This window comes from Saimiri boliviensis, chromosome X, assembly GCF_048565385.1.
Source record: "Saimiri boliviensis isolate mSaiBol1 chromosome X, mSaiBol1.pri, whole genome shotgun sequence".
Classification (NCBI taxonomy): domain Eukaryota; kingdom Metazoa; phylum Chordata; class Mammalia; order Primates; family Cebidae; genus Saimiri; species Saimiri boliviensis.
This window is the reverse complement of record NC_133470.1, coordinates 130,578,798-130,601,921: the sequence shown is the minus strand read 5'-3', so window position 1 is coordinate 130,601,921 and position 23,124 is coordinate 130,578,798. Positions and strand designations below refer to the sequence as shown.

At 44.6% G+C, this 23,124-nt stretch overlaps 2 protein-coding genes and 1 long non-coding RNA gene across 3 annotated transcripts in view; all 3 read right to left on the bottom strand.

The window, feature by feature from the left end:
* Positions 1–1,075: 1,075 nt before the first annotated feature.
* BEX1 (brain expressed X-linked 1) lies at positions 1,076–2,836 on the bottom strand. Its single transcript, XM_039463959.2, has 3 exons — positions 2,714–2,836; positions 2,054–2,132; positions 1,076–1,701 (listed from the first exon to the last, which is right to left on the bottom strand). Exon 3 carries the CDS (start codon positions 1,694–1,696, stop codon positions 1,310–1,312), a length of 387 nt encoding a protein of 128 aa, XP_039319893.1. The 5' UTR covers positions 1,697–1,701; positions 2,054–2,132; positions 2,714–2,836; the 3' UTR covers positions 1,076–1,309.
* Positions 2,837–6,177: 3,341 nt separating this feature from the next.
* LOC141582680 (uncharacterized) lies at positions 6,178–6,574 on the bottom strand. Its single transcript, XR_012515564.1, has one exon. It is a non-coding gene; the product is annotated as an uncharacterized LOC141582680 (long non-coding RNA).
* A 4,962-nt stretch (positions 6,575–11,536) lies between these two features.
* Positions 11,537–23,124, bottom strand: part of NXF3 (nuclear RNA export factor 3) — a 34,163-nt gene continuing 22,575 nt past the window's right edge. The window contains exons 3-20 of the mRNA XM_039464010.2: positions 20,962–21,072; positions 18,558–18,726; positions 18,187–18,340; positions 17,452–17,535; positions 17,241–17,345; positions 17,036–17,116; positions 16,862–16,916; positions 16,617–16,705; positions 16,119–16,228; positions 14,526–14,562; positions 14,105–14,173; positions 13,969–14,024; positions 13,754–13,861; positions 13,575–13,633; positions 13,346–13,461; positions 13,207–13,249; positions 12,547–12,619; positions 11,537–11,723 (exon numbers count right to left, since the gene is read on the bottom strand). Of these exons, the coding sequence (XP_039319944.2) occupies positions 11,537–11,723; positions 12,547–12,619; positions 13,207–13,249; positions 13,346–13,461; positions 13,575–13,633; positions 13,754–13,861; positions 13,969–14,024; positions 14,105–14,173; positions 14,526–14,562; positions 16,119–16,228; positions 16,617–16,705; positions 16,862–16,916; positions 17,036–17,116; positions 17,241–17,345; positions 17,452–17,535; positions 18,187–18,340; positions 18,558–18,726; positions 20,962–21,072 (1,706 nt within the window). The remainder of the gene's footprint in view (positions 11,724–12,546; positions 12,620–13,206; positions 13,250–13,345; positions 13,462–13,574; positions 13,634–13,753; positions 13,862–13,968; positions 14,025–14,104; positions 14,174–14,525; positions 14,563–16,118; positions 16,229–16,616; positions 16,706–16,861; positions 16,917–17,035; positions 17,117–17,240; positions 17,346–17,451; positions 17,536–18,186; positions 18,341–18,557; positions 18,727–20,961; positions 21,073–23,124) is intronic.

Sequence of the window (23,124 nt, the reverse complement as noted above, 5' to 3'; positions counted from 1 at the left end):
TTTCTTTAGTAATGGCAAGTAATCAAAGTTATATATCCAAAGTTATTTACTTGTTTAGAAACTGAACCCAGACAAAAACTCATAGCTCCTAATTCTGTCATTATTAATTCTACTTTTGTTAAGTGCCTGCCTCATTAGGAAGAAATCGGCATGGCCAACATACATTTCAATTCTGAGAACAGGAGGTATGCTGGACTAGTGAGACCTGCCTTTGAACACTCTGGTAAATATCTGAAGGGAATATCTGAGGATGGGAGTCTTGCATATTAGGTGTGGACAGGAGAAAAAACAGGTAAACACAGATCTTACACAAATGACCTCATTCCAGTCATGTGAAGGAAATGCCACCCCCAATGTATACAAATTCCTGGGTTTATTCACCTAAGAGATCCAAATTTGATCAGCAGGTACTTTTTTCTTTGTTTAAAAAAACTTTAATTTAGGTTCCAGGGCATATGTGAAGGTTTGTTACATAGGTAAATTTGTGTCATGGGCAGGTGGGGGGGCTGTTGTACAGATTATTTTATCACCCAGGTATTAAGCCTAGCACCCTATCTTTTATGTTCCTCTCTCTCTTCCCACTCTCCACCCCCACAGATCCCAGTGTGTGTTTTCCCTTTTTGTGTTCATGAGTTTTCATTTAACTCCCACTTAAAAGCGAGAAGATGCAGTATTTGGTTTTCTGTTCCTGCATTAGTTTGCTAAAGATAATAGCTCCCAGCTCTATCCATATTACCATAAAAGACATGATTTCTTTGTGTTTATGTCTGCATAGTATTCCATGATGTATATGTACGTTTTCTTTATTCAGTCTCTCATTGATGGACATTTATGTTGATTCCATGTCTTTGCTATTTTGAATAGTGCTGATCAGCAAGTATTCATTAAGCGATTCTACTGCTTTCAAAGGTTATTTTAAAATGTTTTCAATTATTCTCAAATTACAGAAAATATAAAAAATACATTAACCCATTTCACTGAATGAGTCCGTATATTAATCCTTTGGTATGTTTAATTTCAGTACTTTTCATATATTAAGTTGATTAATACAAATTTTTTAATAAAAAAGAATAGATTACTTTTTAAAGCTGCTTTATTAACTTCACAATATATAATGAACATCTTTCCATGCAATAGGTAAAATTCTTCTGCTAACAAAAATCTTACAGACTGGGTCAGAAACACAATATTGAATTAGAAGCTGGTAATAGGAGACCCACGTAAACAAGTGACAGATAAAGGTTTACAACAAGGGCACATCATGAACATGTAAATTTCGAAAGCAGGGGTCTGTCTCCCTAATAAGAATTCAGGGCATAAGGCAAAACTCATCGTGATGGTCATGGTGAGGGGGGTCAGTGCTGACAGCCCGCAGACTATGACTCAACTGCTTTTCCCTCAGCTTTTCCATCAGCTGTCTCACCTCCTCCCCAAGCCTTTCCATATTCTCCTCTCTCATCCTTGCCTGTGGTTCTCCAAGCCTATGCACCATGTCCCATCTATACTGCAGGATGGGCTGCCTAACGCGGAACCGCCTACGATTTCCTCTGGGCACATAGTATTCACCAGCATCCAAAGGGAGGGCCAAGGGCTCCCCTTTACTAGCAACTTGCTTCTTCTCTTCCTTTTCTTCATTTTCTTGGTCGGCATTTTCCATGCTGAGATTGTTTAACGCTCGTTTCTCTTTGGACTCCATTACTCCTAGGGGACAAAAGGAGAGAAAAGCGGCTGAAAAGCTGGTGAACGCTTCAGTACCGAGGACAGAGGCACGACTACTTATTTTCAGGATTCAGCGTCATGGATATCAACATGTTTTATTCTGTCTAATTTCATGTATCCCACCTGAGAGGCTTCGTGCGCCCACTAGGGGGCCCTCATTCGAGCCCCCCCACTTTTCGTGTTTCCCCCCCCTCCCCTCAAACCCACCATTTTCCCTACAGATCCACCCCTAGATCTTGGCAGGCACCAAAATGGAGGACGGGAGATGGGAGAACTGGGAGGGGACCACTAACTGGACTCCGCACGCGCCCCGACCACCGTCCCTCGCACTGACCTGGGCCTATCCTTGCGGTCTCCTCCTCCTCGGGATTCTCGCCGCGAGGTGCGCCGCCGGCACACTTAGCCTCGCAGACCTGAAGACCGGCCGGGGTGTGGGGAGTGGGGGCTGCTGCAGCGGAACGCTAGCGAGGACCCTCCACCACCCACCTCCTTCACTGGCCCGGGCCCTCCTCACTACCAGGCCCCACGACTCCCGCTCCCCGCCCCAACCCTCGGCCGCCCCGCCCCCCACGCACCCCCCCGCCCCCCACGCACCCCCACGCACCCCACGCACCCCCCGCCCCCCACGCACCCCCCCGCCCCCCACGCACCCCCCCGCCCCCCACGCACCCCCCGCCCCCCACGCACCCCCCCGCCCCCCACGCACCCCCCGCCCCCCACGCACCCCCCCGCCCCCCACGCACAACCCCCCGCCCCCGCCCCCGCTGTGGTGTTCACCGGTTTTCTGCAAGGACTCCGGGGTGGTTTTCCATCGCTCTTGGTTGTTCTGCTGCCCCTGGACCCCCAGCCGCCCCTGCTTGCCCACCCCAGAGGACCCCCATGTTCCCAAGAATGTTGGGGTGTGGAGTAAGCTGGCGGGAGTAAGCTGCGCCCGTGGCCGGGGTCCGTGAGCCGCCGCCGGCCAGGCCAGGGCTCGCGGGCCCGGGGCCCTTACCTGCTCCGCTTTTCCTGGGGCCGGATGCCAGCCCGCCGAGCGCAGGGCAGCGGGGAGCTGGTAGCCAGACGCAAGTGACTGCTGCACCGAAGGCTGCGTAGCGCTGCAGCTCCCGGTCACGTGAGAGCCGCGCGTCACCGCCAAGCTCAACCTCCTACCCACCAACCCCCACGGGCCGGCAGCCAGTCAACTGAAACTCCCCTCTTAGAAAACACAGACAGCCCCCTCCTCCCATCTGTGCGCTGTGCGCGGTGCCCCAGTGCGCACAGCCCAGTCACTCATCTCCGTCCTCTCCAATCTGAGGGCCCGCAAGTGGCATCATCGCCTTGCCGTTGGAGTTTACCCATCTTCAGTTACCGGGGAGGCTCTGTACCCTTCCTTTCCCCCACCCCAAACCGTCATCCTATGGTCTTGGCCTTGGCCTTTTATGCTTTCTGTCCACCCTGACTGTGTATATGCTTCCTAATAATTTCTGTTTATTTCCTTTTTAAAAATCAGCATGCCTCACAAAATTGAAAATAATCAATTTTATTTTTGAAAGAAACACTTCAACCTGGAAAAGTAAATATATATATATATATTTATATATAAAATATTTATATATAAATATATATAAATATATTTTTATATATAAATATATAAATATTTTATATATTTATATATAAATGTATATTTATATGTAAAATATATATTTATATATAAATATATATATATATATATATATATATATATATATATATATATAGTTTATGTTCATCTATACCACACAGAAAACATTTTCTCTGGGCTCCACACCAGAGAAATTTTAGAAAATGTTTTCGAACATTCACACTTGTTTGAAAATTTTTTGGACAAAAAGGAGAGAAAATTTCCTGAAGGGCGTTGGTGTTTTGAAAATTATCTGCGAAGCAAATCTTCAGGAAGCAGTTCTGTTGTCAGATCTTGGCTGTTTTATGTAAATATTCTACCTTTTTATCCTCTGGGACAAATTTCAGGTTTTGTTGATAAACATTTCTATTTTATTGTATTATAATAAACATTCATTAAATACGAAAAAGCATTTGCTGACAACTAATGCCACCTGCTAAAATTAATGGCTACTAATATTGATGGTTTGAAGACCTAAGCAAAAGGAAGAGCTGTGAGGCCAAGGCAGGTTGAGTATTGCAGAGATAGATCATCCCTGCCCTGACAAGAGGTTGGGAAGGTGCTGGTCTTCCACTGCTATATTCCAGAGTTTCTCATTTCCTACGTCCAGACTCCTAATTCTGTTGCTTATTCCAAAAATATAAATCGACAGGTTACCAAGGTGGTGACTTTAATACGTGACTTTGACTCCTTCCCTCCGTTTCTTCCCCAAATTCCCGCCTACTAACTCACTTCTCAGCATAGCTGGGATGTCTCTTCCCATTCTGGAAACCAGAATAGGGCTTTTCTACAGCTCTGTGGTGACAGATTCCAAGAAAAGCCTAGAAGTAATTGACGTGGCGGGAGTGGAGAGCAGTTCTCAAACCTGCCTGCTCTCTTCTCTTTTTCACCCACCCCAGGGAAAAGCCTCTTTGGGACATTTTTGCTATCTCTCACTTGGCTTTGGTAGTGCAGAGTAGTGGGACCCTCACCCTAACTGCCTCACCTCCAGGTCACCCAGAAAGCACCTAGTCTTGCTGCAGGGTCACTATCTGCCAGTCCATACCCACTCTGATACCTCTTCATTTGTGTTAGGGCCTGAGGAACACGCTCCACTGACCATTCTTACTACACTTGGCTTTCTCAACTCAGAAGCCTGTGGAACCCCTTAATTATTATTATTATTATTATTATTATTATTATTATTATTTTCTCTCCCTCTCTCTCTCTCACTTCTTCCTATGTTAGACCTGTTTATTTTCCTTTGTTTTCTACCTTAGTACTCACCCATTTACCAATCCAGAAACGTGGTCATTATCCTTGAATTGCTCTACGTTGTCTCTCAAATTCAAATAATAACCAAGTAACCAAGGCTGGTTAAGTTTCAATTTCTATCTTTTTTTTTTTTTTTTTTTTTTTTTTTTTGAGATGAAGTCTCACTCTGTCAACCAAGCAGGAGTGCAGTGACAAGATCTTGGTTCACTGCAACCTCTGCCTCTCGGGTTCAAGGGATTCTCCTGCCTCAGCCTCTGGAGTAGCTGGGACTACAGGTGCATGCCATCATGACCAGCTAATTTAAAAAATATATTTTTAGGAGAGATAGGGTTTCAGCCATGTTAGCCCTACTGGTCTCAAACTCCTGACCTTAGGTGATCCGCCCTCCTCAGCCTCCTGAGTACTGGGATTACAGACATGAGCCACCATGCCTGGCCTCAATTTATATTTTTTAAAAACAACTTTATAGAGATGTAATTTACAAACCATAACATTTGCCCATTTAAAGTGTAAAAAATGTTTTTTAGTGTATTCATAGATACGTGCAACCATCACCATGGATATTTTCATCACCTGAAAAAGCAACCTCCTATTCTTTTGCTATCACTCCCCTGTTCCCCCATCCTCTTCATACCAAACCAATTACTAATGTTTTCTGTCTATAGATTTCCCTATTTTGATATTTCATATGAATGAATTTGTATATTATTTAGAAATTGGTTTTTTTATTTAGCATGATGTTTTCAAGCTTTATGATGCCACTATGATTACTCACTTGAGGAATTGCCAAACGATTTCCCAAACTGGCTGAGTATTTTACATTGCTACCAGTAGTGTATGACGGTTTTGATTTCTCCACATTTTTGTCGACATTTGTTATTATCTGAAATTTTGATTCCAGCCATTTATCATGGTGGTTTTGATTTGCATTTTCCTGATGACTGATGATATGGTGCACCTTTTCATGTGCTTATTGGTAATTTGTATATCCTCCTTGGATCAATGTCCATTCGGATCTTTGTGCACTTTTTATTTGGGTTTTTTTTAATTATTATTGAGTTGCAAGGGTTTTTATATATTCTAGACAGAAATGCCTCACTGCATATATGATTTGCAGATATGTTAGCCCATTCTGTGGATTTTTTTAACCACTTTCATAATAGTGCCTTTTGAAACAAAATAGTGTCTCGCCAGTCACGGTGGCTGATGCGTGTAATCCCAGGACTTTGGGAGGCCGAAGCAGGCAGATCACTTGAGGTCAGGAATTCAAGACCAGCCTGGCCAGCATGGTGAAACCCCATGTCTGCTAAAAATACAAAAAATTAACTGGATGTGGCGGTGCATGCCTGTAGTCCCAGCTACTCAGGAGGCGAGGCAGGAAAATCGCTTGAACCTGGGAGGCAGAGGTTGCAGTGCGCCAAGATCATGCCGCTGCACTCCAGCCTAAGCCATAGAACAAGACTCTGTCTCAAAAGGAAAAAAAAAAAAAACACACATACACACACACAATAGTTTTGTTTTTTTTGTTTGTTTGTTTGTTTGTTTTTGTTTTTTTCTTCAGCTAAGACAGCGGAAGAGGTGATTTATTTTATGGTTGTTACACTCGGCCACAAGTAAACACAGAAATAGTCCAGAATGTCACAGGTCCAGGGCAAAGGACCAACATGGGCAGTTTTGGTTATGAGCAAGGTGGGTCTCAGAGGTGATCGACGATCAGATGGCGATGAAGTTCTAGATCCATTGAGACAAGCTCTAGACAGTAGCATGCAGTCCCACCACTTGTACCAGCATCCCCAGCGTCTGGCATTCCATGTTTCTGCTCCTGTGGCCTCCACGGTGCAACAAACTAGCGGTTTACTTGGACCTCTGCCTCATCTTTCTTCTTTTGCGCTTCAGCCTGCGCATTCGTTTCTTCCTCCACTTGGCTCTCATGGCACAGAGGTTTCCAAAAAAAATGGCTCTAAGGCCGAGAGAACACACAATAGTTTTTAATTTTGATGAAGTCTAGATTTTCTCTTTTTCTTTGCTACTTCTGGTATTGGTGTCATATCTAAGAATCTTTTGAATTCAAGAGTCATTTAAATCTAAGAATCCTTTGTAATCCAAGGTCACAAATATTTATCCCCACATTTTCCTATAAGAATTTTATAGTTCTAGCTCTTCCATTTAGGTCTTTTACCCAGTTTGAATTAATTTTTTTAAGGTGGGAGCTAAGAGTGTAACCATTCTTTTATATGTGGCTATCCAATTGCCCCAGCACCTTTTGTTGAAAAGACAATTATTTCTCCACTGGATTGTCTTGGCACTCTTGTCAAAATTCAGTTGAGATTAGTCACATAGCTTTACTTTTGGACTGTCAAAACGATTCTATTGGCCGGGTGCAGTGGCTCACGCCTGTAATCCCAGCACTTTGGGAGGCCAAGAGGGTGTGGATGACTTGAGATCAGGAGTTCGAGACCAGCCTAGCCAACATGGCAAAACTCCATCTCTACTGAAAAAATAGAAAAATTAGCCAGGAGTAGTGGCACGTGCTTATAGTCCTAGCTACTCAGGAGGCTGAGGCAGGAGCTAAGTTACACTCTTAGCTCCCATCTTATAAAAAATTAATTCAAACTGGGTCAAAGACCTAAATGGAAGAGCTAGAACTATAAAATTCTTATAGGAAAATATGGGGATAAATATTTGTGACCTTGGATTACAAAGGCTTCTTAGATTCAAATGACTCTTGAATTCAAAAGATTCTTAGATATGACACCAATACCAGAAGTAGCAAAGAAAAAGAGAAAATCTAGACTTCATCAAAATGAAAAACTATTGTGTGTGTGTATGTTTTTTGTTTGTTTGTTTGTTTGTTTGTTTGTTTTTTCCTTTTGAGACAGAGTCTTGTTCTATGGCTTAGGCTGGAGTGCAGTGGCATGATCTTGGCGCACTGCAACCTCTGCAGTGAGCTGAGTTCACACCACTGCACCCCAGCCTGGGTAACAGAACAAGACTCCATGTCAGAAAAGAAAAAAACTAGAAATTATTAAGTGTATTGAGGAAGGCAGGTCAAAAGACAAAATAGACCAAAAGCTAGGCCTCTTGTACTGAACGGTTAGCCAAGTAGTTAATGCAAAAGGAATATTTTTAAAGGAAATTAAACACACTATTCTAGTGAACACATGAGTGATTTTAAAAAGGCAAAACAGTCTTATTGCTAATATGGAGAAAGTTTTAGTGATCTGAATAATAGATAAAACCAGCCACAACACTCCCTTAAGCCGAAGCCTAATACAGAGCAAGGCATTAACTCTCTTCAGTTGTATGAAGGCTGAGAGAGTGAAAGAAGCTGCAGAAGAAAAGTTCGAATCTAGCAGAGGCTGGTTCGTGGAGTTTGAGAAAAGAAGTTATCTCAATAATACAACAGCACAAGGTAAAACAGCAAGTGCTGATATGGAAGCTGCAAATGCAGCAGGTTATCCAGAAGATTTAGCTAAGATAATTGATGAAGGTGGCTACACTAAATGACAAATGTTCAATATAGATGAAACAACCTTCCACTGGAAGAAGATGCTATCTAATACTTTTATAGCTAGTGAGACGTCAATGACTGGCTTCAAAGCTTCAAAGAACAAACTCACTTTCTTTTATTAGGGGCTTATGCAGCTGGTGACCTTAAGTTGAAGCCAATGCTCATTGACCATTCTAAAAATCCTAGGATCCTAAAGAATTATGCTAAATCTACTCTGTTTGTGCTCTAGAAATTGAACAACCAAGCCTGGATGATAACATATCTTTTTACAACCTGGTTTATTGAATATTTTAAATAAACTTTTGAGAACTATTGCTCAGTAAAAAAGATTCTTTTCAAAATATTACTGTTTATTGACAATGTACTTAGTTACTGAAGAGCTCTGATGAATATATGCAAAGAAATTAACATCGTTTTCATGCCTGGTAATACAGCATCTATTTTGCAGCCCAAGGATCAAGAAGTAATTTTGACTTTCAAGGTTTATTATTTAAGAAATACATTTCATAAGGCTACAGCTGCCATAGACAGTGATTCCTCTGATGGATTAAGACAAAATAAACTGAAAATCTTCTGGAAGGGATTCACCATTCTAAATGCTATTAAGAACATTTCTGAATCATGTTCAGAGGAGGTCAAAATATCAACATTAAGAGGAGTTTGGAAGAAGTTGATTCCAATTCTCATGGATGACTTTGAGGGTTTCATGACTTCAGTGGAGGAACTCACTGCAGATGTGGTAGAAATAGCAAGAGAACTAGAATCAGCAGTGGAGCCCGAAGATGTGAATAAATTGCTGCAATGTTATGATAAAACTTAAATGGATGAGAAGTTGTTTCTTATGGATGAGGAAAGAAATGGTTTCTCAAGATGGAACCTACTCCTGGTGAAGATGATGTGAACAATGTGGAAATAACAACAAAGGATTTAAAATATGGCATAAACTTAGTTGATACAGCAATGACAGCCTTTGAGAAGATTGATTCCAATTTTGAAAGGAGTTCTACTGTGGGTAAATGCTATCAAACAGCATTACATGCTACAGAGAAATCGTTCACGTAAGGAAGAGTCAATCGATGCAGCAACAACTTCATTGCTGTCTTTTTAAAATTTAAGAGTCAGGGGTCTCACTAGGTTGACCAGGCTGGACTCAAACTCCGGCACTCAAGGGATACTCTCTCCTCAGCCTCCCAGGTATCTGGGACTACAGGCATGTGTCACTGCACCCAGCTATTGTTGTCTTAAGAGATTGCCAGAGCCAACCCAATCTTCAGCAGCCATCACCCTGATCAATAAGCAGCCACTAACATTAAGGTAAGACCATTTATTATTTCAGCAAAAAGATTATGACTCACTGAAGGCTTGGATCATCATTAGCATTTTTTAGCAATAAAATATTTTAAAATTAGGATAGTTACATTTTTTAAACAATGCTATTGCACACTTAATAGACTACAGTGCAGTGTAAATATAACTTTTAAAAATAATTTCAAAGGTATTACAAGAAAACTATAGAACAGTACCCTTTATGGATACTGATGCAAATATCCTCAACAAAATACTTGCAAGCTAAATTCAACAGGATGTTAAAAGGTTATACATGGTGACCAAGTGGGATTTATTCCTGGAATACAAGTATGGTTCAGCATATAAAAATCAAGTAATGTAATGAACTATATTAACAGAATGAAGGGGAAAGTGCACATAATTATCTCGATTTAGAAAAAGCATTTCACAAAACTTATACCCTTTTACAATTGAAAACACTCAATAAACTAGGAATAGAAGGAAATCATATTAATATAATAAAGGCCATATATGAAAAACTCACGAGTAAAATCATACTCAATGGTGAAAGACTGAAAGTTTTTCCTCAAAGACTGGAATAAGAAAAGAATGTCACTCATGCCACTTCTATTCAACACAGAGCTAATAATGTCTGAATCAAATGGATTTTGCAGGGATTTGACATAACAGGCAGCATCATTCTTTACTGTGAAAAGAAACAGAGATCCTGGGGGTGACAGGGGTGGACAAGTTCACAGAACAACTGGCCCCTTTGGAACGATGAGAGTCAGCCCTGTGAGTTGGGCTTTGGCTTCTTAGCCACAGCCAAATCTTCTGATTCAGTCACAGGGATGTACACCTATTGGAACAAAAATGCAGGGAAGATGATGAGGCTGAAGATTATGACACTTAAGGATTTCTTCTTAGGGCTTTGTTTTCAGGATCCTAGGTCAGTCTATGTGAGGGCCTTCTCTGGGATCTTGCTCTTAGCCAAGAGGAAGTGCAGGAGGGCGTTGGGAGATCAGCAGAGTTGGAAGCCCAAAGTTCCATCCCCAGGCCACCCAGCCTCTCCTCACTTGGACTGAATTCCTAGACTTAACCTTGGGTGGTGCAAGAACTGGAACAGCTCTGCTCTAGTCCTGCTGGTTGTTATGAAGGCATCTGTGGTGGAGGAAGGACAGGTAACATCCATTAGGATCCAAGTGGAGACACTCTGACAACACAATGCCATTTCTTAATTTATGCAACAGAAACATGTCAGCATTTACTGGAATTTATTGCAACAGAAGGAACCCTGTGACATAGTGTATCATGGGGGAAAAATCCAGAAAAGCCAAATGTCTATCAACAAAGGAACAGGATCCACTGAACTGTGAAAGGGAAATAAATCTTGGGGTCCCAAAATCACTAAGCTAAAGGGAAAAGTCAAGCTGGGAACTGGGTCATGCAAACCTGCCTCCACTTTTGGTTCCTAAATAAGACAGCTACAAGATGAAAAGCTATTCACCTCCCCCATATTTTGTCCACAAGGAAATTCCTTGTGAGCTGCAAGATCTTTACTGCAAGGTGTTTCTGTTAAAATTTCACCATGACAACATAAATTGATAGCTTATCTTTATAGGTGCAGTCACCCCCCTGTCCACCAGATACAAATGCATATCTGATTGTTCCCCCACCCCATTTGTCTATGTCATCCTACATAAAAAAATGCAGATTCACTGAGCCAGACAAAGGCATGAATAACTATTTTCCCTACCCCCCTCCTTACATAAAAATTGTGTACTTCTCAATATCCTACCCTTTCCCCTTTAAATTTAGAGTCCTTAAAATCATCTTTAAAAGGCATAGACCTATCTCCCAGGCACACGTCCTTAACTTTGGCAAATAAACCTCCTAAAATGATTGAGACTTTTCTTGTCATTTTTCTAGAATGACAGAATTCAGAGAACTAAGGTACATCTGTTCAAAATAACTAGGTAGCTGAATACGTACCAAGAGAGAAATGTACAGTGTGATACTGAGTGAAATAAATAAGCAAAACCAAGTACCTGCAAGTTCCTATTATTCACTCCCCTGCTCCTCCCAGCTCACACCAATCATTAATCACCATACACACTCAGCACTCACTTCTGAGACCGCTGGAAGTTCATCCCAGACCGGGCAGAGAAACCCTGCACCATTTTCTGCTGCTCCTGGGAGAAGGCAGGCATGGAGCTGGAGAAGGATGTGGGCACTAGGGCGAACAAGGCACTCTGGGTCCTTGGGTGGCTGGTACCTCGCAAAAAGAGCTCATCATTCACGATGCATAAACTTGAGAAAAAAATGGGCCGTCAGGAAGCCAGAGAGAGAGACATCCATCTCCCTACCCCCAACAAAGATCTTTTTCCTCCTGTTCAGCAACCCAATTTGTTTGATACCTCTACTCTGCCTGCCTCCTAGCTTTTTGGCTGGTACCCTCTAACCCTCCCACAGAGCCCGCCTTTGGAAAGATTGCCTACATGCTTCACCAGTTTTGTAGGTTTACCTACAACCCGAGGATGGTTTTGCACTCACATTTGCCCTTTACAATAGCCCAAGGGAGTGGACAGTGTAATCAACATTTTCAAAGGAAGATTCTGAACTACAAAGAGGTCATATGACTTGACCAAAATCACATAGTGAGTATTGCATCAGGAAAGAACTCATCCTCTGACTCCAGAGCTCATACTGTTTTCTTTTTCAAGACAGGGTCTCACTTTGTCACCCAGGCTGGAGTGCAGTGGTATGATCTCAGCTCACTGCAACTTCGACCTCCTGGGCTCAAGAGCTCCTTCCACCTCAACCTCCTGAATGACAGGGTCATAGATGCACACCACCAAACCCAGCTAATTTTTAAATTTTTTGTAGAGACAGTGTCTCACTGTGTTGCCTAAGCTGGTCTCAAACTCCCAGCCTCAAGCAGTCCTCCCACCTTCAGCTTCCTAGAATACTGGGATTGCAGGTATGAGCCACTGCACCTGCCCACACTAAACTACTAGACTAGACTGTTGGTTTTTTACAACATTGAGAACACCCCGAGGACTGCACCCAACACATTCCCACACCACCAGCCCCAGGCTGGGATGGGTGCTCCCACCCACAACACAGAACTAACCTGGAATTGCTACCAGGGGTAGTGATGAAGGTCCGGGTGAAGGCAAGAACAGAACCCTGAGACTGTCCTTCCACTTCAAAGACAACAAACACCACCACCTTAGAGTTGTACAGGCTTTACGTGCTCACACGGTGATCCCCAGTCAGAGTCTCGCTTGACACTCACACAGAAGCGGGGTAGACCAGGACAACTGTTCACATGGAGTCAGGAGGATGTGGCAGGAATGGCGAGGGCAACAACGGGAACAATATGCTCCCAGTGATAGGGCCCCTATCATGTGTGGGGCCCCGTGAAAACCACAAGTTCACTTGATTCCTATTTCACATAGCCCAAGAGATGGGTTATTGTTGGCCCCATTTTGCAAATGAGGGAACTGAAGGGTTAAGTAACCAGCACAAGTTCACAGAGTAAGAACCTGGGATGAGAGCTGTCAAACTCCACAGTCCGTGTCCTTAAAGCACGCCTGAGCTGTGCAGGGCAGACAGTCATGGACATAGTTCAGACCAGGGTGGTTTGCGGGCACAGTAGGGGTGGGAAAACATGGAGGGAAGAAGAGAGGGAAAGGGACAAAATCAGGGAAGCTGGGAGAGTTCTGAGAGGGAGCCCGGCCAGGGGGAGGAAGCAGTGGGGATCGAGGGAGGGGACTCTACAGACACTCACCCTCCTTGAACACCCCGTTGACAGAAAAGCAGAGCATCCATTCCTGAAAGGGAAGAGCTCAGGTGCTCGGGATCCTCCTTAACCTCCTTACCCACCTCTGGCTCTCTGGGCCTGCCCAAGGGAGGAAGCAGGTGCTCACCGTCTGGTACCACATGTCCACCAGGATGGAGCTGAGGTCATGCTGAGTTTTGGGCAATGCACTGAGGAAGTCCACAATGTCACGTTTTGTGTGCTTCAGCAGCTGCCCCCGAAGGTCTATAAAGGAGAGAAGCACGGATGGGGGTGCTGCCACACCCTGACCCTTGGCCCCTTTGATTGTTCGCGTCACACCCCCTTACCCTGCCCAGTCTTCTCTATCACACACTTACAGGGGTTCTGGAGCATTTTTATATTCCTGTTATCCTTGAAGTACTTGAACAAAATGCTCCTAGGAGAAAAAGAGGAGTAGGAGTGGATAGTCTGGCCAGTGAGGGCATTTCCAGGAGCTGATATCTTTCTGCAGGGGAGTCACACAGACCTGGACAAGGATCTGAGCTGTGATACTCACAGGGCTGAGTCCCCAGGGTTGAAGGAAATGCTCAGGGAGAAGCAGGCCTCATCGTGGTAAGCACCGAGGAGACCCTGTCGATCTCCAGAGTCATAGGTTAAGTAATACCTGTTGGGGACCAATGAGACTTGAAAGTCCCACTGTGGGCAGACTTGTACTTGGGTAACCTCATCTGACCTAGCCCTCTGTTTCCTCAGAATCCCAGGAATACTTACTGCTTCAGGAATTGCAGGACCAGATTCTTCAGCATCTCAGATCCAAAGAAGCTTCCCTGGAATAAAGAGTCCCCAGGACCACAGATGGTACCCCCCACTTCCTCATGCACCACCCTGCTGGATCCTCTCTTCTCACCTTACAGGTTGGTAACCTCTTGTGGGCTTCAAGACCACATGGAGTTGGTCCAGATGACTGCTGGCCATCCTGGGGAAGGCAAGAGGAAGTCAATAGTGCAAAGCAGGGAGATGGCACTGCATAATTAGGGAAAAGGATAGACCCAGGAGAGGATGAGATCAGAGATCAGGTGTGAAAGCATTCTGGAATTTACATGGGCAGGACTACAGTCAGGATTGCCGCCACCTGAAGCCTGTTGTGAATTTGTGTGAAGAAGACTCTGTCATGTTTCTACATGGGTCTATATCACCTTCCCCACCTCCCTTGAGGTTTAAGGGTTAGATCCAATAATGTAACTTGGACAATACCTGACGGGGTTTCGGGCAGTTGGGGGCAGCATCAGTGCCAATTAGAAAAGTCAATCATCAAGGAATACACTTACCAAGCATAATAATTTAGGGAACAATTCCAGGATGGAGCTGCCGAAAATCAAAACAAAATAGACAACATTAGGTGAAACTGTGGAGCTGTCCTCCTCATAGGAGCAATCACACTTACATCAGAGACACAGCACCGTGTGTCCACCTACACTCTGGAGTCCCTGCCCTGGACAGCACTGGGAGCCCAGTTTTTATTATTTTCCCCCCTCCTTACCTCCTTTCTTCCCTCCCTCACCTTTGTCCAAGTCCCCATGGAATGTTCTGCAGGGAGCAGGAAATGGGATGGGAACCCAAGGCTCTGCTACTTCACTGGCTGCCCATCAACCTGCCTGGCCTGGCCCTGGCCAAGAGCAGGTAAGCCCTTAGGGATGGCCCAGGGTGCTGGGACAGGGAGGTGAGCGAGGCCAGGCTCAGGAGGCAGGAAGGCGGGGGGGATGACAGTAGAAATGGGGTGAAGGTAGGGGTGGGAGAGACGGGGGAGACATAGGAGATGAGAGACAAAGGAGAAGCCTGATGCAAAGCGAACGGAAGGGAAAGATGCTCTACTGTGGGGGTGGACTTCAGGGAGGAAGAGAGGAGAAAAGGGCTCCCCTGTCGCAGCCCTTTCCCTCACCGCCCCCTGGCTGGCCCTGGGGACCGAGGCAGGAAAGGAAAACATGTACCTGTTGGGCTGGGGCCCGCTGGATGCAGCTGGAGCCTTTCTCACCTGTGTGAGCTCAGTCTGAGCTGGGCATGGGAAACAGAGCAGCCACGGGGACAGGAGACCTTCTCCCAGGAGGAGTGAAGGATCAGGCCCCAGCTCAGCATGGGATTCAGAGTCTGGGGACCCCCTCTCTCGGCCACTGCATTCTCTTCTGATGGTCCCTAGCACCTGTGCCCCAGTGTGCTGGTGCCTTGATCGAGGAACGCTACCTGTCTTGGGCTCCTCCGAGGGCCCAGGCAGGTCAATGTGAGGTGTGGAGGGAAGGAGGGGCAGTGCCCTGAGAGGCCTGTCCTTTTGTCTCCTCAGCCTCCTGTGCCCACTGCCTCAGGAAGGTGGCCCACTTCTGGTCCCCTGACTCAGAAAACCCAGGTTTCTCCCCAAGGAGGGCCCAGCTCCTGACATTGGGTGAGAGGAAAAGATGGCATGAGAGCAGCCACCCAGAGCCTCAGCCCTCAGCACGGGGCAGGGAAGCCCCCATGTTAGCTCAGAACAGGTACGGGAACCGTTTTGGAGCAAGAGAAGGAGAAGATGAAGCATGAAGACCTGGGCTGGGAAACTCTTCTTGGTCCAAGGCACCAGCATCAGAATATTGCTGGTCCTGGGGAGGTGGGGGAGTCCTGCTTCCTAGAGCACTTTCACAGAGGGCATGCTGGAATAGGCTGGGTGGATACAGGCAGGAAATGCGCCCCAGAGCAGGTGAAAAGGGGAGCATGTCAGAGGAAGGAAAGGAGACCTCTAAGCACAGATGAGTGAGTGACACAGAGAGAAGTGTGGGGCGACGGGGAAGGAGAGGGTCTGTGGTCCTCCCAGAGGACAAGGACTGCCTCCTCCTGCAGAAGGGCAGTATCAAACACAGAGAGGGTCCTAGGTGGTGACAGAGGGTACAACTGACTTTATGTTGTTGGAGTTATCCAGGAAGGTGGTGCACATTGGGCTTCTATCCACACACTTCTCTCCTGGCTCTATCCCTTTCCACTTGTCCATCTCCCCTGAAGACATCACCTGTAATTTTGCAGAAGAACCACATAGACCCAGGAAAGAGCAGCTGGAGGGCCCTAAACCCTCTGTCTCCCACCTTGCCAACAAATCTACTTCCTTGCCTCTTGTCACTGCCCTAATGAACCCTCCTCCCACTTTTTCTTCAAAGAACTATCTGAGTATTACACCTCATTTCATTTTTCAAGAAATTCAGCGTGTTGATGTTGGGGGCCTTTGGCATAATGTCAAGCATCTGGTAGGGTTTGTTGTTGCTTAAGTTCAAGAGCAAAAGCTATGGTGACCAATGAGTTAAGAATTAAGAGTGAAGGTCCCCAACAGGGGATATCTTAGACCCATTAGCCTCCCAGCTAATCTCTTCCACTTTCACCCTCAATCCCAGCATGAGCCTCACCTTAGGTATGTTGTCTTCATGGACATTCAGGGAGGCAGCCACGCCCTTTCTAGGATTCGGTGCCCTTTTAGTATCACAGGTCATAAAGTCTCCAGGAAGCAGAGAGGAGAAAACCAGAAGGCTGAGAGGGACCCGGCTGGTACAGCATAAGTACTAACCCCTCTTCAAGTTGCCATCCCTAAGTCTCCATCTCACACAGACACCTCTGCCCTTATCTGCCATAGAGTCACTGTTCTCAGCCATACCTGAGTAAATGGGGAGTTTCTGGATATCAAGAGCCTGTTGTTGGTTCACGGCCAGCTGCAGAGTTAGAGATGGGATTCAGAGGCTCTGAAGCTGAGTTGGTGAAGGGGGCAATAGATGGGGAAGAAGCTGTGGGTCTGGCTTTGTGTAAACAACTTGCTCTGAGTCTGTATTACCTTTACCTGCTCCCCCTTTTCTGACTTTAGCTCCCTCTGCACAGAGTCGGGTATACCATCAGGACAGACAAAGATTGATATCTGCAGAGAACCCAAGAGGGGCCGGGTAAACACTAGGAACTCTGAGCCCCAAGATCAAGCAAGACCTCACCCTTGCCCTGCCCTCTTGCTCAATGCTAGCCCTGGTCATTCAATTGATGCACACCTTTTCATTATCCTCATCCCAAATCTCGCCACTGACATTCTTCAGTGCAGAGGCGATGCTGGCATTCTCCACAAAGAAGGTGGCATTCATTTTTTCATAGTGAAACTACAGGGAGAGTGGCGAGAGAAACAAAATATGAGGCCTGAGTCTGTGCTCATCCAGTCCCCTACCTATCCTGTTCTTTCTTGTCTCCCTCACTGTCCTTTCTTACCTCAACTGGGATGAAAGATACACTGCATTTGTTCTGAAGCAAATTCAGCAGCCATTTCTCATTGTATTTTATGCCGAATGGAATCTGTGAGTGAAAGAAAGAATGAGTGAGGAAAGAAGACTGACATAATAGAATTAAACATTAAAATTGGACCTAAATATGTTCCTTTCAGACTTTAAAATAATTTAGGATAGGACAACATCCATTATTGCTAACTTACGTATTTCATTATTATTTCATTCATTATTTCTAATATCTATTATTTCTAACCACACATGGATTACCTAAATACCCTTCCTTATTATTCAAAGAGTTTTCTTAAAATAATTTAAGATGTTTAAAGTAAGTTTTCTTTAATAAAGTCCCAAGAGTCTACCTAAAGCAGACCAGGCCTGCCCCTTTGACAAAGACTCCACTGATTCAACGCTCCCCCCTACCCCATACACTTAGTTTGAACCAAACTGAAGCATCTGGTGTGGAGATGCTTTATCTCCTTAGCATTTGTTTCCTCCTTTGATTGTAAACGACCTCTTCCATTCTGTCTGCAATCAGTCCATTCTCTTTACATTACTTCTCTGAATTTACTCTTAGATTATCTAGGATGTTAACTCCTAGTAACAAAGGACAAATCACAAACTTTCCTGCCCTTACAAAAGTCTCTAGTATCTACACAAATCCAACACAATTCCCCCGTTCTCCTTCTGAAAATTAGATCCATTTTGCCAGGACACTCACCGTGATCTTGAACCAGCTCCCTAAGGTCTCCTGAGGCCTGTTCACCTCCACTCTTCTCTCTGAAGGTTTTTGCTCTCTCTCCATGTTGACATGGGTTTGGTCTTGTTTAAGAAAACTGCCTCTCCGATGAGAGGGTGAAATGGCATAGGGAGTGCTGTGAGCAAGTAGAGAAAAGATAGTTCACATATGCTCAGAAAGTCTTTTATACACATTTGCTCCATTGATGCCAGGGCTACAATGAAGTTTGCTCAACCATCAATTGAGTTCTATCATTCCTTCTTTCTGTCAGGTTGGAAAGAATGACATATTCAGCTACAGGGTTATGTATTTCACTGGCTGGTACATTCCAGCCATGCTGACTGGTCACTTACTATCTTACTGGAGATTCCACGTGGGCACCCTGCATTGCTGCATCTCCATCTTGCTGCTGATGGGATGAAGAATGCATGCCAAGATTGACTGGTTGAGACACACTGCTAAATCTCCTTTGGTACATATCCCAACATCTTGCTCTTCTTCGAACAACTTGATCACTGTGACCTTAAATTGAGAACGGCACATCAACACTTAGAATACCAGAAAAAAACCTTGGGAAAATATAATGGATAATGAAAAAATTCACTGATATTTATTGATTTATTTAGAATCAGGGTCTGGCTCTATTGCTTAGGCTGTAGTACAATGGTATAATCACTGCTCACTGCAGCCTTGTCCTCTGTGGCTCAAGAGATCCTCCCACCTCAGCCTCTCAAGTAGCTGGGACTACAGGCACATGCCACCAAATCTGGCTTTTTTTTTTTTTTAGAAATGGGGTCTCCCTGTGTTGCCTGGGCTAGTGATTTTTATAATCTAGAAAGAAATATATCACAGTGCCAAAAAAGTTGAAAGATTTTACTGTGGTTTCACTTCCTGGGAGATGAGAGTTGGGGAACATTCACAACCAAGAAAAAACGAGCACAGCAGAAAGGGTTTCGGTTTAGGTGATACTAATCTATGATGATAGTCCTTGCTCCGCCCTTTTCAGGCTGGGGAACCTGGGACAGGTTGCTTATCATTTCTAACCCTCAATTCCCACCACTACTTGGAGAATTAAAAAATCTACCCTAAAAGTTTGCTATTATGGTTCAAGGGTCAAGGGCTCCCTGCCTCAAAGAAGAATCAGATAAATGAAAACACTGCTGAAGAAAATATCCAGAATGAATCTTGGAAAGACATAATTATGGAAATTAATTACCAAAAGAGTGAAAGACAGAAGTTAGAAACATGTGATAGGCCGGGCATGGTGGCTCACACCTGTAATCTCAGCACTGTGGGAGGCAGAGGCAGGCAGATCACTTGAGATCAGGAGTTTGAGACCAGCCTGACCAACAGGGAAAAACCCCGTCTCTACTAAAAATACCAAATTAGGGCGCATGCCCATAATCTCACTACTCGGGAGGCTGAGGCAGGATAATTGCTTGAACCCAGGACGTGGGGGTTGCAGTGAGCCAAGATCATGCCACTGCACTCCAGCCTGGGCGATAAGAGCGATACTGTTTCAAAAAAAAAAAAAAAAATGTGGTAAGCATATCTAACACAAGTCTGAGACCCAGAAATAAGGAGAGGGAACAGTAGAGAAGTGTTTGAAGAATTCCTGGTTAAAAAGTTTCCAAAAGCAACAAAACATTAAGTCAGTATAAAAATATTAATAGACTGGCCATGGAGGTTCATGCCTATAATCCCAACACTTTGGGAGACAGATGGGAGGATTGTGTGAGCCCAAGAGTTTGAGACCAGCCAGGGGAATACAGTGACACCCTGTTTCTACAAAAAAATAAATAAATAAAAATAAAAATAAAAAAATTTAAATTAGCCAGGTATGGCGGCATGTGCCCATAGTCCCAGCTATTTGGGAGGCCAAAGTGGGAGGATCAGTTGAGACAAGGAGGACAAGGCTGCTTTGGGCCATGATCAAGCCACTGCATTCCAGCCTGGATGCCACAGCAAGACTCCATCTTAAAAAATAATAGGAAACCATATATACTTTAAGGAAAAACATTTCAGGGGTGAGTCACCTAAGGTCAGGAGTTTGAGACCAGTCTGGCCAACATGGTGAAACCCCATCTCTACTAAAAATACAATAATTGGCCAGGCGTGGTGGTGCGCTTCTGTAATCCCAGCTACTCAGGAGGCTGAGGCAGGAGAATTGCTGGAACCCAGGAGGTGGAGGTTGCAGTGAGCCAAGATCATACCATTGCACTCCAGCCTGGGTGACAAGAGTGAGACTCCATCTCAAACAAAAAACAAAACAAAACAAAACAAAAAATAGCTAATTCACACTGGATTGTGATAGGACAAGGATGTATATTGTTTAAAAAAAAAAAAAGAAAGAAAGAAAGAAAAAGAAAAACTACAATGGAACATTCCAGAATAAGTCATATTCTGGGCCATAAAACAAGCTTTGAGAAACTTCTGGGGTAGGGGTGGGGGGGTAATACAATCTACCTTGAATGGTTGATGTTAAGATTAAAGATGTATTTCCTGCCCTGCCACCTCTAGCGTACATCCAAGGAATGTTAATTTTTACCAATCTCTGCCCCAGGTGACCCTCCTCATACCTCAAACCCTGCCCCTGAGAAGACCACAAGACTCAGGCCTGGGTCCTTGTCACTATCCACCACTATCTAAAGGGAGACTGGCTGGGTGTCCTATGGGTTGGGGTAAGGTGGGGAAGGAGGCTCAGTCCCTTTTGCTCTGTGGAGACCTCAGACTCCAGCCTCATGCTGGCCAACTCACCCATGGTGTGTCCTGAAGGCTGTGACGTTTTACCAGTGTCCTCACAGGGCTCTCTTGAGGAGAATCTGTGTGGCCTGCAGATGGGAGTTTGGAGAAGAATGAGGAGGGCTGCTGAGGAAGGCCAGAGCAAGTCCCAAGTCACTTCTTCAGGCCTTGGGACAAAATGGAGTCCTTACAGGAAGTTCCATCCCCAAGCATAGAGAGGAGTGTCCTAGGAGTCTGAGGAGAATTAACTTCCTGTTCTTACTGCCGTCTAAGTTTGCTACCAGCTGGACACCCTGAGAGCTGTTTCTAATGTAGCCACTCCTGCAAAGGTGGTTGGCAATAATCTCAATCATGAGGCCTAGAACCCAGATACTTATTGAAACAAATACAAGAGAACTCAGTTTGCTGGTCACCTCCAGTTCATTACATTGTATTCATTTACTTTACTCTGCAGACTCAGAGAACTCTGAGTGCCTATTGTAGCCCAAGCTCTGTACTTGCTATATTACTTTTTTTCTCCATGTATTCCTCACAAGGGGACTCTGAACTCAGAATCACCAACTTCCTGAAGTTGCTGAGGTTTAATGAGGTGTAGGAGCCTGGAATGATTCAGATGTTGCCTGGAGAAACAAAGTGGAAATGAGAACCATGCACAGTTTTTCTAAACTCTTCTAATATTTGGGGTTTTGCTTAAGTTAGGGCAAAGTAAGAGAATGTTCTGAAAACACTTGTGTGGCTGGAATTAACTGTAGCCCATCCTAGAGAGAGAATACAAAAAACAGACCAGGAAAATATAAGTCAATAGCAAAAGTTTAGTGGGTCACTGAAAGTAGAAAAAAATCAAGTCTTTTGTTGTTGTTGTTGTTGTTTTTGAAACGGAGTTTCGCTCTTGTTACCCAGAGCTGGAGTGCAATGGTGCGATCTCGGCTCACCGCAACCTCCGCCTCCTGGGTTCAGGCAATTCTCCTGCCTCAGCCTCCTGAGTAGCTGGGACTACAGGCACGCGCCACCATGCCCAGCTCATTTTTTGTATTTTAGTATTTTTATTTTTTTTAGTAGAGACGGGGTTTCACCATGTTGACCAGGATGGTCTCGATCTCTTGACCTCATGATCCACCCTCCTCGGCCTCCCAAAGTGCTGGGATTACAGGCTTGAGCCACCGCGCCCAGCCAAGTCTTTTCTTGAAGAAAAAGTAAAATGTAGTCAGTGTAGATGGATACTCCTAATGATTACAGCCGGAAATGTAGCTCCTAAAGTCTCAGGCCAGAGAGCAGGAATAAACTAGGAGCTTCTCTGTGGGCTAGGGCATCAGCCAGAACTTTCTGGAATTTTTCGCCACTTTGTTACAGTAGGTAGCTAGTCAGGCCTAGGTGGGGCAGGAGAGAGCTCTTCTCACCCGCCAGGAATTTCAGGTGACCATCAAGTAATGATCTAGCAGTTGTCACACTGCCTCTCGGTAATAATAGCTAATCTCAGCCAGCACCAGGACGAGGCAGTTTCCCAATAGATAAAAACACCTGAAATTAGTAATTGGCAGCTTCCAATAAGATCTCAGGAACTGAACGAGTGGGCTCAAGCATTCCTTTCTTTTTCTTTCCTGCTCTAAAGCTTTTAAATAAATTTCCACTACTGCTCTGAAACTTCCCTTGGTCTCCTTTACTGCCTTATGTACCTCAGTTGAATTCTTTCTTCTGAGGAGGCAAGAACTGAGGTTGCTGCAGACCCATACATATTTGAATATTTACCACCAGTAACATGTTTTGGTGCCATGTGACTCAGATACTTTGTACCAGTAACACATTGTTTGAAGTCCCTTCTTGGAGCTCAATGCCCTGAGAGAGAAAGTCTAGCCCCTGAGTAAGCTGAAAAGATATCTGCATATGACAGTGTGTGAACATTTGGGGTGAAAAGAGTGTAACATAGAAAAAGCATACACCTACACAAACTGTGAAGTCATGAGTTTAAATCTGTATTATTCTTGGTTTTATTTTTGTTTTTGAGACAGTTTCTCTCTGTCGCCCAGACTGAAGTGTAACGATGCAATCTCAGCTCACTGCAGCCTTCTCCTCCTGGGTTCAAGCAATTCCCAAGCCTTCCTAGTAGTTGGGATTACAGGTGTGCATCACGATGCCCAGCTAATTTTTGTATGTTTTAGTAGAGAAGGGGTTTCACCATGT